This window comes from Gadus macrocephalus, chromosome 8, assembly GCF_031168955.1.
Source record: "Gadus macrocephalus chromosome 8, ASM3116895v1".
NCBI classification, from domain to species: domain Eukaryota; kingdom Metazoa; phylum Chordata; class Actinopteri; order Gadiformes; family Gadidae; genus Gadus; species Gadus macrocephalus.
In genome coordinates this window covers 18,338,547-18,356,939 of record NC_082389.1, presented here as the reverse complement: position 1 = coordinate 18,356,939, position 18,393 = coordinate 18,338,547, and the positions used below count along the sequence as shown (strand labels likewise).

Sequence of the window (18,393 nt, the reverse complement as noted above, 5' to 3'; positions counted from 1 at the left end):
TGTAGGTTCACGTTTTGATTGCTTTGTTAGTTTCGATGAGAAGTCTTCAGACTCGGGTGGGTGGGTAGGATGCTTCATACTGGAAGGGGAGGGTCCAAGTATCGCTGTAATTGAGTGGAGGCGGACATCAGCTATGGGTTTGTGCGGGAGGCGGTATGTTAAAGTAAGGTAGGCTACTAAACCGGCTTCACACGCATCCCTAAGAAGTTCACGGGAAGACTTCAAGTATAGAAGAAGGGAGAAGAAAATAATGAATGAGCATTTCTTTCCAGAAATATAACTTTGTAGAGAGACAAGCAAGTCTAGTTGACTCCTCGTGTAAGAGGACTAGTGTATGATCGCTGACTATTACAGTTCCCACTACAAGCTTGTTTTGTTTTTTAACTTTTTTATATAAACGTTACTTATTGTGTAAATGCAACGCTGCTTGATATATGAAAAGAGCATGGCACCAGAATCCAGGAACGGAGGGCTTTCACTGAACAACAGCGGCAAGGACAACAGCAGGAGAAAGCTTCTGGTCGGAGTGGATCTGTTCTGCTTGTTTCTAGGTATGGATCGCATTGCATGCAGTGTATTAATTATAGTACAACTAAGTCTGCATTAACTTTTGAACATGTAGCTTTTTTGTAATGTATAATTTGTTATAGGTCTAACCATTAAATGTTTTTATTTGAATGCATGCTACCTTGGATGGTCTATGGTTTAGGCAACAAAAAACAGTGGAATATAAAAAAAAAACGTGGAAACGAACTTGAGAATAACCATAGCCTTAAATAATGCATAGGACTGCAAATATCCTGCATGAAAATGACCTTTAATAGGAAAGTTTAAAGTGAGTGGGATAAACATTACTGTCGGCACCTCCAGCTGCCCATCTGTTGCCTCCTATTGGAGTCACTTCGTTTACCAGGATGTCTCGCATTCCTCTGTCTTGACCTGACATCTGGCTTCGTGTGTGTGTGTGTCCAGTCCCTAATTAAAGCAGGGTTGTTAAAGTGCTCTGTGAGGGATCTTATGTTTCTAATATACAGTTGGAGTCTGCTTGAAATTTGTTCAACAATGTGAGTAACTTAAAGGATATTGGAACATATTGTAACAACATTAAACTACTTTTAAATCTCTGCCAGACGTTGATTGGAGACCCACTGTGTTGGTTTAAGGAAGACTTTTGTAATCGATCTTTGATTACAAATAATCATTGGGACTAGAATATAGAAAACCATGCTCCCAAAGAGCCAAGGGTCTCCAGGGTTTATTCAGGGTAATAAACTAAGAGAGGGGACTCGACCCCTGTCCTCTACCCAGACAAATGTTGATTCCAAGACTGGTCTGGAGAGGGTTTCAGACACACTGCCAGTGGGGGGGGGGGAGAAGATGGTCCCGTCCCCCCACTGGCAGTGTGTCTGTACCTGACTGTCCCATGCTGACCCAACCAGGGGCACGCATGTCTGTTGGCCTCAACGTGTACTTGGGTTAAAGAAAACGAGGAGGAAAACCACAGGGTCTATGTGTAATGCTCCCTCGTGTGTTTGTGTGTGTGTGTGTGTGTGTGTGTGTGTGTGTGTGTGTGTGTCTCTTTCATACCTCTGTTCCACGCTCGCTGTGGTCATTGTTCCCTCAACTCCTCTTCCACACACCATTCAAATTGTATCATTATCTATTTTTCATGATCTTTCTTTCTCTCAGTACTCTCCATTGTTATCGTCACTCTTTCGCTCTTTAATCCAACTCTGCCTTTGTCCATCCAACTCTCTTTCTCTTATTTATCTTACGGTCACTCTCTCATTTCTCTAAATGTCGTTCACACTTTCCTCATGTCTTTAACATTCTCTCTGTGTCACATTCTCTCTCTCTACTCCTTTATTCCTATCAGCTCTCTCTCTCTGTACAGTGATTCATCCCTACACACTCCCATCCACCGCAAGCTATTGAACTGAGGCCAGCCTCTTCTCACTATGGACTGTGTGTGTCCACACACACTTCCATCTCAACTCGCTGACTGTGCTTGTCGTTGGAGTGCAGGGTAAAAGTGCAAGGATCGGTTTTACACTAAGTCCTAGCAGGTGGCTTTGGCTTTTCATGGGTTGCTGTTCTTTTTGTTCTTGGCGTTAATCGTCTCAGAGGTTTCATGTGCTGCCTGCCTGCGTGCCAGTCATCAGATAGAGCTTTAATCACAATGCTGTTTAATGCTCCTAATTCTGGTCCCAAGCTAACATAAAATAGCATAAATACTCGGAAGCATTTGAATAACCAGCTCTATGCTATGCTATGGGAGCTGGAGGCTCTAGCTCTATGCTATGGGATCTGGAGGCTCTAGCTCTATGCTAGTTGGATCTGGAGGCTCTAGTTCTATGCTATGGGAGTGGGAGCTGGAGGCTCTAGCTCTATGCTATGGGAGTTCATGTGGCTGAGCCACATGACAGTAAAGGCCTCCTGAGAACAACTGCATCTATGTCTGCAGCGCCGCAAACGCGTATTGGTCCCTAATGTGCCAGGGAGGGTTTTGGCCCGGGGAGAGCGGTGCCAGCATGTGGAAAATGTGTTTGTTTGTTTTAATAGCCCCCTCTTGGTGTTTTGACAGAATGCCCTCCCAAGGTGTGTGGGGGGGGGCGGGGGGAGTTTAATTCAAGCTTATGCACGTGCCCCTCGACTCCGCACAATGTTGAGCTGTAAAAAGCTGTTTCATTCAATGACACTGGGTATGTTGACTTGAGGATGTGTTTTGTGACACACCACACAAGTAGGGCTATGAAGGGAACATGTGAGGGCTGAAGACATTAATAATAAAGAGACGGAAAGAATAACATCTGAAGTCTGTTTCTGGAATCATCCGTATCAGAGAAGGGAGGATTTGAGCTGAGGAGACGGACTGATTGTTGGGGGGGCGGGGGGGGGGGGGGGGGTTGGTGGTTGTTGTTGACAGAAAGCCCCCCCCCCCTACACACACACACACACACACACACACACACACACACACACACACACACACACACACACACACACACACACACACACACACACACACACACACAGTCAGAAGCGGGAAGGGATTAAATTGGAGGGGGAGGTGGGGAGTTGGAGTTTCCCATGATGCTACGGCCTCAGATGAGGGCTGATGTTTTGGATGGGGGGACGGAGGTGGGTGGTTTAAGGGTAATAGCAAGTCGGAGAGAGTGGGTGGAGGAGGATCGGGCGTTTATTGAAGAAGAAGTGGTGTTCTGCTGCGGTTCTGCTGTTTAATGTTTCAGCACGTTGTTTCTCTCTTTTCTTTTCTCCAGCTGTTGTAGGGATCTGCTGACTGTAACTGTTTCTCTCCAAAGCTTTTGGACGACTGCCCCTCTTTTTGTAATTCTCCTCCCTCTCAACCTCCCATAGTCTTCTGTCCTTCTCCTCAGCTTTCTCTCATCTGTCCTCTCAAACTAACTTCCTTCTCTCTTTCCCATATTCTCTCTCTCTCTCTCTCTTTCTGATTCAGCTCCGTCTCACAGTATTGTAACCCCCTCCTTATTGAATTATTCCAGAGTGTGTGTGAAAGTGTTCAAAGGGCAGACTCGGGGGGGGGGGGGGGGGTTCAGGGCTTTCAGAGGTTAACATGTTCGTTTTTTTCAGTGGACTCTGCTTTGACACTGTCGGTTCCCATAGGATAAAGGTTGTACCTTGACAGTGCTGTGGGTGAGTTTGACTCTCCACCTCGGCTGTGCTGTGTTTGTACGACGTGTATGTTTGTGATCAGAGCTTAGAGGGGAACGACCGCTTCCCACAGTGAGGATTACACATGGCTTGGACGAATATTTACCCTGCTCTGTAGTCCTGACGCATACCTCTCCCATCCTCCTCTCTCTCTGTCTCCGCTCTCTTCTTCTCCTCTCCTCTCTTCTCTCATCTCTTCTTCTCTCATCTCCCCTCTCCTCTCTTCTTTTATCCCTCCTATTTTCTTATGTCCTCTCGTCTCTCATCTCTTGCCTCCACTCCTTGACCTTCTCTCCTTTCACTCCTCTCCTTCTCTTCTTTCTCCATCTCCTCTCGTCTAAAAGCCACCTCATGCATCTCTTGTTATGGCTGGTTTCTGCTCTAGATGGTAGTTTGAGGAATGGGAGAGAAAACAGACGGTGATATTATTATTCATAATAACAATGATGTGAATGGATTTCAGTGTCTGTGGAGGTGCAAGAGTTCCTATTTTCCCACTATGAGCAGTGTAACCCGAGAGTCCACCACAGCCGGACCTTCAAAGACCGCTCTCTCTCGCACACACTCCCTCTCTCCCTCTCGGAATTTCTCTTTTTTCTCTTTGTGAGTTTGCATGCGAGTGTGTGTGTATGTGTGCGTGTGTGTGAGGGGGCTCGGTATCCGAGGCGTGTGCTGACATTAACTTTAAGAAATCACCCCGCTCTCGCTGGAGCACCTAGACATGACCTCTGCGCGCCCAACCGTTGGTTTACCGCTGGGAGAGAGGGAGGGAGAGAGAGCAGGAAGTGGTACAGAGAGACCCTTAGTAGTTAGGGAGAAGCCTGTTTGTTTTTCTTTGTAATCGTAGAGTTATTCGCGTTGACTTCAAAGGCTACCATCACTGAAACAAGGTTTTAATGGGATTTCCAAATTCGGCCATTCAGAAGGTCGACTCAAATTGGCTGGGGTGGGGATGCCAACTCTTAAGATGATATCTTTTTCACCTAAAACAACAAACAACTTAGTAATGTTTGTTTGTTTTAGTGACAGAGAAGATATCTTTGTCTCAAATGGGTGTCAAACTGCTCGGCTGGTGTCTAAAAAGCCTTTTAAGAGCAGTTGGAAGACTTGAAAGGGAGGAAGTGACAGAATAGTGTTAAAGTTGTGTGCCTGCTGTTTGTGGAGTTTAGATGTCTGTCTGAACATCTGTTTCTGCTCTCTGAACCACTTTTGTTCTCTCCGGTCACAAACAACAATGGATCCTTCTCCCTGTCCTTTTGTTTAGCGAGCTTACACTTTCTATCTATACAAAGAAGACTTTAAAGACAACTTGGATGTCTCTAAAACATCCTTAAAACATCTATTTGTAATGTAATTTGTTGGTTAACTCATTTCCTTCATGATAGCATACCTTTACACCTGTGTTTTGCTTTTTCCATGAAAGCTAGTTTTCTCTTTAGATGTTCTTATCTCTGTGTGACTTTTGTCGTATATGCTTGTGTACAATGTGTGCCACATGGGTCCATTCACCTCTGACCTTGGCTCTGTGATTCTGTGTCTGGACGTCAACAACACAGTGGTCCTAGTGGCGGTGTTCTTACACAAAGCCCCCCTCCCGGCCTACCAGAGGGGCTTTTTCTGCGGAGACACCACCATCGACCTGCCGTATAAGAACAGCACTGTGCCCACTCTGGTCCTCATTGGCGTGGGCTTCGCGGTGCCTGTTGTCTCAGTAAGTCCTGGTTAGAGGTGCAGCAGGGAGGACGGGAGCGACATGTTGGAAGGACCTTCTCAAAATGTTATTTATTTCACACTTTTATTGAATTGACGTCTCTTGAGGGATTTAGAAGGTCCTCCAACACCAGTCGTCTCCTCATCCTCCCTTCGCTGGGACCTCGGACCTTCTCTTCATGACCTGTTTCTAACCGAGCACCTCTCTGTCTCTCCATCTCCCTGTCGCTGACCCCTCACCCCCTCACTCCCTCACCCCCTCACCCCTTCCTCTTCTCAAACCTCACTGCTTCGCTACACAAGCTGGCCTTCCTTTCCTGGTCATCGAGACCAGCGCTGTGCAGCCGTACCGCCGCGGCTTTTACTGCAGCGACGCATCCATCAAGTACCCTGCCAAGGGCGGAGACACCATCAGCGACGGCGTGCTTAGCGCCACCGGCATTCTAATCACCATCCTGTCTGTAAGTCACCTCACCCCCCCCGCTCTGACCTCACGCTCTGACGCATCTCATGTCACTCTCTGGAATCACTCTCCAGTGTCATTGTCTCATCACATGCTCTCATGTCACTCTCGATGTCACTCTCATGTCATTCTCCTGTATTACTCTCTATTGTCACTCTCCGAACACTTATTATGGCAGCCTCTCCTGTCAATCTCTCCAGTATTTCACTCTAAGGCCACCCTTTTATGTCACTCTCCTGTGTCACTCTCTGGAACACTCCTATATCATTCTTTAATGTCACACTCCAATGTCATCACTCATAAACTATCACATGATGTCACTCTCTGAAGTCACTTTGATATTTACAATATCATAGTTTACTCCATTCTCTGAGTCACTGGTATCACACCAGATGGGTATCACACTACCCATCTCTTACCATCTCTGACATAACTCACGGTCTAGTTTCACTCCTTTGTATAACTCTATGACTTTTTTATTAATGGAGGTTATTCTGACTTTGAGCAAGGGGGTACAACAGGCTCTGATGCATCATTTATGGGGGTTATGTTTTACTCACAGACATCCAAACTGCCATTCTAACTAACGGTTGGTCACAGATTCATAAGGTGGCCATCTAGAATCCTAGAAGTAACGAATGCTGACAGCTGACCATCGGTCTCTCCTCCCAGACAGGCGAGGCTCAGGGCCATTGGGGGTTCCGCTGGTGCGAAGCAGCTCCGCAGGGCTGTGTTATTATGGTTGACGCAACAGTTGTTTGGTCAAATGTTGTAATTTGCGGGCCAAAACTGTGGTAAGGGAACAAAAGTAGGAAAAACTTGCCAAAGGTAGCTGAAGGGTCTTGACGCGCTAAAACAAGCCCCCACAATGCATCTCTCTCTCTCTCCCTCCCTCCCTCCCTCCCTTCCTCCCTCTCTCTCTCTCTCTCTCCCCCCCCCCAGCCATGCCTCTTGCCAGGGGCTCAGTGTTTACCGTCTGAAACACTGAGTCATTTGGGTCCTTTCCTTTTCCAACGTCCCCAAGCCCGAGGAGCCTTGGCGCGGCGTGCCTCCACCTTTCTAATTGATGCGTTATACCATAGGTCTCCTTCCTCAAAGTAAGGAAACGCCTTTTTGGGAGTGTTTTCCTTAGGTTAGCATGTTAAAATGTTGAGGCAAGAACCACGAGACGACCTCTTCCCCGCCTGGAATCTCTCTTTCCAGGGGGATTTTTTTAACAGCGTAATAACAAGACGACCCGTGAGACGCCATTTTTTACCCTCCCCTACATTCACGTAGTTAACGTTCTGGACCCGGGAAGGTCCACATGGGTCTTATTTCTTCACGGAAAAACGAGCAAGAGAGGGAGAGATGAAGGAGGGGTGGGTGGGCATTACAGAGGGAGGGAGGGAGGGAGAGAGGGAGGGCGGGGGAGAGAGAAGAGGGCTGGCTCTAAAGGTCTGGATGGTGGTAACAACACGTTCTATCAGCTCGTTAAATCTCCGAGGACTGGCCCCCCCGCTGAGGAAATGTGCCGCTCAGAACTTCTCAGACCCATTTTCTGCGCCCCTTACAGGAATGTCCGATGAGGCCGAGATACAAACATGAAAACACCCAGGCTCCCCGGTGAAATCAGAAACCCCCTTTTCTTCTCTTTGAGTGAAATAGCTGCCCGTCGGAAAATAAACGAGGCACCACCGGGCTCTGAGCGAGCAGGGGTCTGGCCACCAGAATCACACACCACGCTGAGCTCAGCACTTTCTCATGATTAGAACCAGAAGCTCTCCTCTCGTCCCCCCCTCCTCATATCCCTGTTCTGTTCTTCCTCCCTCCCTTCTTTCTCCTCTTCCTCCCTCCCTCCGTTATCCTCTTCCTCCCTCCCTTCTTTCTCCTCTTCCTCCCTCCCTCCCTTCTCCTCTTCTTCCCTCCGTTCTCCTCTTCATCCCTCGGTTCTCCTCTTCCTCCCTTCGTTCTCCTCTTCCTCCCTCCCTCCCTCTTCGTTCTCCTCTTCCTCCCTCCCTCCCTCCGTTCTCCTCTTCCTTCCTCCGTTCTCCTCTTCCTCCCTCCGTTCTCCTCTTCCTCCCTCCCTCCCTCCGTTCTCCTCTTCCTCCCTCCGTTCTCCTCTTCCTCCCTCCGTTCTCCTCTTCCTCCCTCCCTCCCTCTGTTATCCTCTCCTTCCTCCTTTGTTCTCTCCTCTCCTTCTCCTCTCTCATCGCCTCTCCCGTTCTCCCCCTCTGTTCTCTTCTCTCCTCTCTCCTTCTACTCCTCTCTCCTCTCCTCTCCTCTCCCCTTCTCCCCCTCTGTTCTCTCCTCTCCTCTCTCCTTCTACTCCTCTCTCCTCTCCTCTCCTCTCCTCTCCCCTTCTCCTCCTCTGTTCTCTTCTCTCCTCCTTCTACTCCTCTCTCCTCTCCTCTCCTCTCCCCTTCTCCCCCTCTGTTCTCTCCTCTCCTCTCTCCTTCTACTCCTCTTTTCTCAACCCTCGACCCTCCCTCCGAAATCCAAGCTCTGTTTTTACGCTTTCCTGTCTCCTATTTCCTCCGGTCTCTTTCTCTCCCACACTCACTCCCATGCTTCTTGCATATTCATTTCAAAATCCAGTACTACCCAACCACAATGAGAGTGCCAAGAAATGTTATTTCATTAAAATAAAATCGAATAATATTATAAGATAACTTTTTTATTTATTTTCCAAAGTAGTGCCCAACCTAATGTTTGCGTATTGGTGAGAGCATAAGACATCAGGTCAAAGAGCGCAGCGATGGAGATCGCTGTGAACACAGTTTACATCGCGGGGACATGGTGGTAAACATTTACACTTCAAATGTTTTCCCAGACTTAATGTTTCCCAGACTTTCAGTGCAAATTCATTCACTCTTCCTTCATCCCCTTCCCTCTGTTTCCCTTCTCCCCTCACTCCGTCCTCCCTCTCTCCATCCCTCCCTCCTCCTCCTCCGTCTCCCTCTCCCCTCCACACACACACACACACACACACACACACACACACACACACACACACACACACACACACCCAACCATTCCCCTTTCCCCTACTTCCCATTCGTCAGAGGTTTTGGGATCTAGAGAGTGAAGGGGGGGGGGGATTTTGAGCTTGAACAGCTGTGGTGAGTTATGACTATAACCCCCCCCCTGAAGCCCCCACCACACTCCCAACCCTCCCCCAAATCCTCCAACATTCGGTCTCAGACATCAGTTTATTTATCCACTCCAGAAACTCTTTGAGTGGACCACCGTTTGACTTGCTTCGTTCCCTCGTGCTTTAAAGAGAAGGCTAGATAGTGAACTTAGGACCAGAACTCATGCCCACGCTGGCCCACAGAGATGGCCCTCACCTTATCCAAAACAACCACATTTATTAGTTATACGTGACTAACTAGGTTTTCTCTGCCCCCGTCACTTTCTGGAAGGCAATTAAAAAAATGCCACCTTCACTGTCCAAATGTAGTCAAACGGAGAGAACGAATCACCCCTGATCTGATCCATCGCGGGTTGATCTTTATTCTTTAGAGTTTAGACGCTCGTTAAATGGGGGCTGCAGTTGGTTTCAGACCTTCAATCATTTTCTAACCCGATTTTAATAATAATCAACCCAAAGTGTTGTCCTCTCCTGTTGGTGGAGTTCTCCCACACCCCGCCCATGTTCTAACCAGCAGGTGTTTGCACCTCCGCCTCCCGCCCAGATCATCGTGGGGGAGAGCTACCGGGTGCGCTTCCTGAACGAGGGCTCCAAGTCCTTCGTGGGGAACCCCTACATCGCCGCGCTCTACCGGCAGGTGGGCGTGTTCATGTTTGGCTGCGCCATCAGCCAGTCCTTCACGGACATAGCCAAGGTGTCCGTGGGCCGCCTGCGACCTCACTTCCTGGCCGTGTGTAAACCCGACTTCTCCACCATCAACTGCTCGCTGGGGTACATCACTGAGTACCAGTGCCAAGGCCCTGAGAGCCGCGTGCAGGAGGCCAGGTGAACAACATATCCCCCTCAAAATACTCGCTGCTTTTACTGTTCAGTGAAATAAATGTAATCTTTAGTCACTCTTTTATTCAGACCAGCTTCCTGACCCCCAGAGTTCAGGCTATAAAATGCTTAGAGATGTCCTAAGAGTTGTTCAAATTTAAATGAATCAAATGCATCCACTTTAAAGAGTGATTGTTTCTTTAGATTCACCGTGCCTGCGATTGGTTGAGGCGTTGATGTGTTTGTTGTTTTAGATTCACCGTGTCTGTGATTTGTCGAGGTGTTTTATGTGTTTGTCTGTGATTGGTCGAGGCATTGATGTGTTTGTCTGTGATTGGTCGAGGCGCTGGTGTGTTGGCTCATGCTCCGCCCCCATATGTTTTCCCTCAGGAAGTCATTCTTCTCGGGACACGCCTCCTTCTCCATGTACACCATGCTGTACCTGGTGGTAAGTAAAGTGTTACTATGCTAACATGTTAACTTGCACATAAATAATTATCAAACGCACCCACACACACACACACTCGCACATGGCCCACGGGACTCTGACCTCGCTGCCTCTCCCCCTCGTCCTGTCAGTTCTACCTGCAGGCCCGGTTCACCTGGCACGGGGCCCGCACCCTGCGCCCCCTGACCCAGTTCACCCTGGTCATGCTGTCCTTCTACACCGGCCTGTCCCGGGTGTCCGACCACAAGCACCACCCCGGAGACGTGCTGGCGGGTTTCGTACAGGGCGCCCTGGTGGCCTACTGCATCGTGAGTTGCATTTACATTCGGGGCGTTCCGCAGACGCTCGTATCCAAAGCGTCTTGCGACAAGGGCATTTGTCAGAAGACAACACTATATCGCTGTCGGTACAGTAAGGATTTTCATAGAACCAGGGGACAAGCGCTAACAATCGCTAGGTTAACACATTCCCCGTGTAAAACAAAGATGGCTAGGATAAGACTCTACACAACTGAGTACTTTTATTTTTATTTTTTGTTTATTTGAATGCCAGGATGTACAACATACATTAAGTGTGTACATTAAGTGGTCTGGGATTAGATGACATCGTGTTTGATTGTGACCCCTCTCTTATCCTAACAATACCAACATTAAGACATTGGTTGTTTATAGCGCCTCTTCAAGTACCAACGGAGGCCTGACAAAAACAAGAAGGAAGTTAAGCTTTCAATGTTCACTGGGCTACATAGACGTACATAGACGATTTTACAAAATCTTACAAAAAGTAAATGAGTGCGGGGAGCCCTGGTGGCGCACCGGGTTACAGCGCATATCTCATAGGCTCAGTCCTGAACACAGCGACCCAGGTTCGAACCCTGCATTTGCTGCATGTCCTCCCCTCGATCTCTCATACCTATCTCTCTCTATAATATAGCATAAGTAATGCAAAAATAAATCCTCAAAAAGGGACAGCTAAACTTATTTCTTAGTTTTTTTTATTAGATCAAATAATATATAAATCATATCAATTTGTCTTGTAGGGGACACTCCACTATTTTGTAGATTGTAATCTCTCTCCCTCTCCCTCCCCCCCTCCCCCTCCCTCCCTCCCTCCCTCCCAGGCCTTCTATGTGTCAGACCTGTTCAAGCCCAAGGGCAGGCGTTCTACCATCTGCCCGGCGCCCATAAAGAAAGATCTCCCTCCAGCGGACATCAGGGAGCGTAGTAATCACCTCATCATGGCATAGGGTCGGGGGACCCTAACCTGACCTCTGACTCCCAACAACAATCACTACTGCATCCACTGAACCAAATCTGAACAATCAGGATTCATCATCAACGTCTCACATCCGAGAAGAAGACGAGTTAGTGGAGCTTCTGCCTTATGTATTTAGCCAAAACGCAACACTATCTAAATGTGAAACTAAATGCTAAAGGCTAGCTAGCTTATTGCTAAGTAAGAAAGATGCCTGGACAGCTTCAATAGCGAGACGAAAGCAAGCATCCAGGGCTCTTCCTCGCTTCCTACCCCACTTGCCAACGACTCTCCACGAACTAAACAAAGAAACTGTGAAACAGAGGTGGGGAATTGAGAGGAGTGGTGGCGCGACGGACGCCGTGAGATGTTAACTGCTACCGTGCTTTGCTGTGGCCCAGAGTGGAAAACTCTGTCTGTTCACTCACCGCAAACCGGCTGGGACACAAACTATTGACAACGGAACAAATTCCTTATTACAGGAAGGATGTTTGAATGGTATTAGTTATATATATATATATATATATATAACATATATATCTCTATGTGTGTATATGTATTTGTGTGTCTGTGTGTGTGTGTGTGTGTGTGTGTGTGTGTGTGTGTGTGTGTGTGTGTGTGTGTGTGTGTGTGTGTGTATGTATATGTATGTGTGTTAATCAAAGAAGAGTTACCTATAAGTTTGATGCATAGCACAATTTTATCCAAAGTCATTATTAATTGTCACCACTTTAACAAACTAAAGTGAAGCCATTCTGGAAAAGCTTTGTAAGTGCGTTATTTTTTAATATTAGATAATAATAATGATGTCCATCATTATAATTGTTAGCGGGCCGACGGTAACTGGAATGTACAGTGAACTGTTGTGTGATGGATGGGAAGAGGGGGGCTTTTTCTGCTGGCATGGAAGGGCCCCAACTGAGCCTGTTAATGAAATGACTGTCTGTGCACCAGAGCTCACTGCTCACAAGAGTGATGATTCTGAATGAGGGCGCGTATGTTTTTACCTGTGTATTTGTCTGGACGTTTTTCTCTGTCTCTGTCTCTTAGTCTGTGTCTGTCTGTGTCTGTCTGTCTATCAGTCTACGGCTGCATGTGCATATGTGTTCATGATAATGCTTCTTTTTGGAAATACTGAATTGCTGTTTTTGTTTTGCTCCACTGAAAGCCTCTTAAAACATTGTTCTGCATTAGCTCGAGTGCCACACAGCACTCATTGTGTTCAATGAGTACCTCTGTACCTCAGCAAAGCCAATGGGTTCAACAGTTTAGTTTAGCCAGTCAAAAACCCAGTAGAACAATGTCTTAAGACAGGTATCAGTTGAGTAGAGAATACTTCAACACAGCTGAGACTGGACAGGGGGGGGAAAATTGACAAAAAAAACTCACAAACACTGTGGAACTCATTTTTAAACTTGGCATACTCAGTTCATGAGAACCTGCATGATAATACTACTACACCAAGTACACCAGGACCTGCACAATGAACCGGGACCTGCACAAACAATAGTTGTTTTGTACATTTTTGTGAAACCACGAGGTGCCGAAAGAAAGTATAAGCCGATTGTGACAAAGGAAATTTGTATTACATAATCATATTTTTTAATGAGTCAATATTGCTGTCATTAAGGCACTGCATCATTGTTATTGTTAATTACATGTTTTTTGTGTAATGTGTTTTTTGCAAGACATTGCTGTTCTTCAAAGTTCAGCAACATGTAGTTAGACCGGTGAGTCTCTTCGCAGAGGTTCAGATTAAAGACCACTTCAAACTGACCTGAGTTCAGTTGAATTTATTGGCACAAATGATGCTCTTACTTTGTTAACGTTAATAAGGAGCCTATCTCTTTCTTTTCTGCCCTAGAAATCTTTGTTACATTACCATATGAAAGTATTTAGGCTAAATGTACTCAATACTGAATGCTTGTGTTTCCTTTACATTTGTTAAACCAATGCCTACTAATTCCTGAAAAGCATTGAGACCTGTGTATGATGTCCACCATGCTGCTTTCCGAGGCGTTCATTGACTGATGTAATGAAGTGGGCTACACATACGTTAGCATTTAAGGAAAATACAAAAAAGCATTCCCAAAGCAGATTGCTCCAGTGCATTTGTTAAAAATAATTGAAGTTCTGATATTTTTAAAATGTCTCGTATGAGTTTTTGTTTGCCAAGGCCAAATGTTTCATCGAACATCGTCATGTCTAATAAAAAAAATACAGAAGATCAACCAAGCTGTGTATCTGCCTTTGCTTTCAAACCTATTTTTTAAGTGTGTGCTGACTTTGACTCTGGTCATACATGACGGAGAGGAATTTCCGCCATAATTCTGGAGCTGTGTGTGTGTGTGTGTGTGTGTGTGTGTGTGTGTGTGTGTGTGTGTGTGTGTGTGTGTGTGTGTGTGTGTGTGTGTGTGTGTGTGCGCGCTTGTGCAACTTGTTCCTGCGCGTGTGATGGTGGAGACGCGGGGCGTGGGTCCATAGTGGAGTTCAGTTCTGCACTTCCTGGAGGGAAATGGTGAACATTCCAAGGTCTTTAACCCTTCCGCCTGGCGGCCTGCTGGAATAACATGGAGTCGGGACCAGTGGGCTCCACTCCGGCCCGACCGACAAAAACACACACATGGCCTTAGAACATACGTCCATATTCAAGAGTACACCTCTTTTCCACTCTCACACCGTCCACCCTTTGTTACAATCCCGTGCCCGCGGTTATCGTCCAGGGTTGCTACGATACAACCACACGGTGTCTTTCTCTTGAGAGAGTCGGTCCAAGGCTGGATGAGGCTGGATTTTAATTCTGTCCGCCTTTGGTAAGAGCGTGGTTGCATGGCGTTAAAATCATTCATCTGAAGCCAGGGCCGGGTTTCAGGGCGGGCCCCTGGCGCCCCTCTGAGCAGGCTGTGAGCAGGCCGTTGGCGGTTTAGAGTAGATTGTCTGTTTTTAATTGAAGGTCACATGACACGAGGCTGCGTCTAATTCTGCGGCTAATTGGCGACAACCTTCCTCGTTTGAGAGAGTAGGTCTTCTGCAGGGTTGTTTTCTATCCCTGCTCACCTAGGTATCTTTTCGGTATAGTCATTTCTGATTTCCCTTTCCCTTTCTATCTATAGCTCTGTCTCTTTCTTTCACTCTCTTTCTATCTCTATCACTCTCCCTCCCTTTTACTTTCTCTTTCCCACCATTAACCTCTCCTAAACCAATTATATCTCAAATAACCCTTGGATTCCCGGATCAGACTTTTCTTTGGATGAATGAAACCCTGGTGTTTGAAGTCCTATTCCTGGTGGACAAACAGTTTTGAAACATACTGTTCTCGTTCCAGTGGCACACACACACAAACCATTTTTCAGCTATCTCCGGATGTGGATGACCGCCATTAGGGCTAACAAGCAGACCTTCCGTGATAACTTGGGGATCCCACTGAATTATGTATTTATTTTGCTTTGAGCTGAAACGCACAATCTCTCTATTTTGTCTAGCTGCGATAAGAAACACACTTTCTCGATCACTGGTGCTTGACCTGCTAACAGCCCAGTCTCTTTCATGTGGTCAATTTATTTATTTTTTTCCCAATAGAAATGTGCCCCCCCCCCCCAGACACACACACACACACACACACACACACACACACACACACACACACACACATGCACAAACACATACATGGTAGAGGGACAGGTAAATAAACAATACATTTTCTCATCACACGTCGTCAACAAATACAATTGCCCTAACCCTCTGGGGGTATCTATACATTTTATTTTGAAACAATAGAATACCATTGAAGACGGGGCTGTTATTTAAGCAGGTCTATTCTGAGGTCTATAGAAGGAGGAATTCTCCCATTGTGAGCCACAATAGCGCCACTTGAGACTGAACGACGAGGAAAGGAACAGGGGGCGATGGAGACGACGTGAATAAGAACAGGGAGGGAACGACGGGGAGTCAGACACCAAGACCAAACAAAGACTCCGCTTATCGTTTCATCTCAAATAAAATATCTAAAACAGCACATTTTCTGTGCCAGCACCCTTCTCAGTCTCCTCTCACCACTCCCCCCCCCCACCCCCCTTCAGTGGTGTTGACGCCAGTTGGCATTACGTGGTCGTTGTTGTTAAGGTCACCCTGCCATGGGCTGACGAATGGAGAGGTGGAGGAAAGAGGGAGGGGGAGGGAGGGAGGGAGGCTGAGGTGGGAGGCAACAGCCTGGCTGATAAGTGACCTCATTAAAACCCAGACTCTGGATGTGTTTTATTCATTCCAGGAGCTCCATGACGACGAGACCCCGGAGGCGGTTCTGGTTTCAATGCTGGGTTTGTGGCTCTCTCTGGGCCCCGGGCCCTAACGTCCACAATGTCCCCGAGAGGTGAGGCTTCAGGGGCCATCACACACATATAAAAATACCTACATGCAAATAGCTAGCTAACGTTATAGTGTATAGTAAGAATATGTGTTTACATGCATGTGTGTTTACATGCGTGTGTGTTTACATGCTGTGGCAACCCGGCACGGTGAGCGAACCACCTCCTCCCAAACAGGACACAACTTTGAGGGGAAAAGCCAAAAAAGGCATGTTTAATCCAGAACCTAACAAAGTCTCTCAAAACACAAATAACGTAAAACCTGGGAGGAATCAACGGTCCCCTCCTTGGTGGGTGGAATCCCGTCACCCACGAGGACCGGTCTCTCCGTGCAGGAGCTCCAGGGCTGGGAGAGCCCGAATGAGTGGAGAAGCGGGCTATTTAAGCCCTGCTTCTCCACCTGTTCCTCTGGTGCTCTGAATCTCCTTAATTGGCAACGGCCGGGTTGCCACAATGCGTGTGTGTTTACATGCGTGTGTGTTTACATGCATGAATGTTTACATGCGTGTGTGTTAACATGCATGTGTGTTAACATGCGTGTGTGTGGTCAGGTTGTCTTCTTGGGTGATTTCCTAAAGTCAAAGAAGGGTGAATGCACCGCAAAGCCAATAAAAACAGGCCCCCTTTATATTGTAAAACATTTGTATTAAACATAATAGAATATAAAAAAATATCAGAAATGATTGCACGCTTTACAAATCTACAAGGAAGGTGGATTCAGAAAGGTACCTTCTTAATGACACAAAGTTACTATTTGAATGCAGTATTTTACAGATAATGTTGAAGGCCTGATGGTGTTTGAAGTGTTTCAATATCCAACGCCATTGGTTGAGAAGTTTAAGACAAAAACCATAGCCAAGGTCCTGTCTCCCAGCATGAGGGACCCTCACAGGAGGTTGCGGTTTCCCCAATGTCTGCCGCTTCAGTCAAGGAACAGTCAGATGCCAACACACTATCCAGGAAACTCATGGCGTTTCCGCAGTACCACACGACAGGATGACAACCCTGACATTCCTTCCCAAGCTGCTCCAGCTGCCCCTAACCCAAGTGTTTTGGAGAAAAATTGATTACTTCTCATTTCTGCCCTAATTATTTGGGTTCTGTGGGATAATGGAACCTCACAGATCTGATTTAATTTTAGACAGTTGTATCATTACATTCAAAATTGCTGGGAGTTGGGAGAAATATACAAGAAATACTGTTCTTTAGTGAAGCAGGTAATAAGTCAGATGGCAACATCACTCCATCATTTAAATATTGATCCAGAAAGTAACAAGTGTTGAATAAAATAAAATTGTGTTAGAATAGACAGACAGATAAAAACAGTACCTTTATCTTAAAGGATAATGTTCAGCGAAAAGGGTGATGCAGCAACCTGACGCTAATTGATTATAATAACTGTGAGCTACATTTCATATTTCTTTGCAGCAGAAGTTCCACTTGGCTTGGCATTCTTGCGCATTTCAACAAGTTCACAGGAATAAGAAGATATAAAAAATACACTTCGGTCAGTCAACGAACACACAGATTTTTTTATGATGTTGATTACAGTTAGAAGCTTCCTTGTGGAGATAGTTTCGATGGCGTTTTTGGTCGAACTGATGTTTCGGCCTGAATTTGTGATTCAATATCAAACTCAGGCTGGAAAATGTACGGCTGAACCAAAGCCAATTGATACCAGCAATATTTACAGATGCTTGTAACTAAGGGCGTGTGATGGCTGACATATGCGCTAAGCACTGTGTGCCAGCTGTCAATCAGATGGGGCTGGCCTTTTTAGATCAGGGGGCCTAAAAGTTCAAATCGAGTATTTCTGACAAAGGCTGAAAGCAGTTCTGCGGCAATGAACATTGTGAGAATATAAAGTGCATTTATTTACATTCAAGTATGTAAACCTATTGTAGTAGTACCCCCAAACAAAATCATTAACCACAAATGTTGCAGAATATGACCCCTTTAAATCCTAAGAATATCCTTTGTATTCCGTCGTCTTTTACTAAAGATATCAACTTTTGATATGGTTCCCTCTTCATCTCTCGGTCTGTCTCCTTGTCTCTCACTGCTCACCCATGTGATAATTCTGAATGAATGTGCATCTGTTTCTTGTCCGTCCATTGGTCCGGTTGATTTTTTTTTTTCTATCCCTCTCTCTTCCTCTCAACCGTCTCCTTTCACCAGTACTGTAGTACTACTATCTGACCGAAGGGAGTGGGGGAGTGTACATGTACTTGAATTGCGTGCTAAGTCCAGCGATGCCATAAAGTAGTTTATGCCATCTTGAGTAGCTTAAACCCTCACCCTGAGCCTCCTCAATCAAGGAGGATTCTGGGATTTCTTGGCGGGGGGGTGGGGGGGGGTGGGGGCGGGGGGGCGGGATGATTGCAAGTAATTCCATCTGGCTTCTCTCTCAGAGTCAGTGGAGAATGTAAACACACAGGGGGGAGCCGGGGCAGGGGGGTTGGGGGACGTGCTCTGCCATCATTCTTGCAAGTGTGTGTGTGTGTGTGTG

General features: G+C 46.5%; 1 protein-coding gene across 2 annotated transcripts; it reads left to right on the top strand.

Moving 5' to 3' along the window:
• Positions 1-120: 120 nt before the first annotated feature.
• Positions 121-13,751, top strand: LOC132463496 (phospholipid phosphatase 3-like). Of its 2 annotated transcripts, none has more exons than XM_060059725.1 (6): positions 121-551; positions 5,250-5,404; positions 9,544-9,824; positions 10,209-10,266; positions 10,398-10,574; positions 11,387-13,751. In XM_060059725.1, the coding sequence occupies exons 1-6, from the start codon at positions 416-418 to the stop codon at positions 11,510-11,512; spliced, it is 933 nt and encodes a 310-aa protein (XP_059915708.1). In that variant the 5' UTR covers positions 121-415; the 3' UTR covers positions 11,513-13,751. The 2 variants fall into 2 exon arrangements, with proteins under 2 accessions (XP_059915708.1, XP_059915707.1); XM_060059724.1 differs by lacking the exon at positions 5,250-5,404 and adding an exon at positions 5,707-5,864 and having other exon boundaries at positions 122-551.
• The last annotated feature ends 4,642 nt before the right edge of the window (positions 13,752-18,393 follow it).

Bases quoted from the DNA above. Each gene is read 5' to 3' on its own strand.
- LOC132463496 (XM_060059724.1), top strand. From the start codon at position 416: ATGCAACGCTGCTTGATATATGAAAAGAGCATGGCACCAGAATCCAGG. The intron at 552-5,706 runs GTATGGATCGCA...TCGCTACACAAG, and splicing joins TCTGTTCTGCTTGTTTCTAG to CTGGCCTTCCTTTCCTGGTC. The intron at 10,575-11,386 runs GTGAGTTGCATT...CCTCCCTCCCAG, and splicing joins CCCTGGTGGCCTACTGCATC to GCCTTCTATGTGTCAGACCT.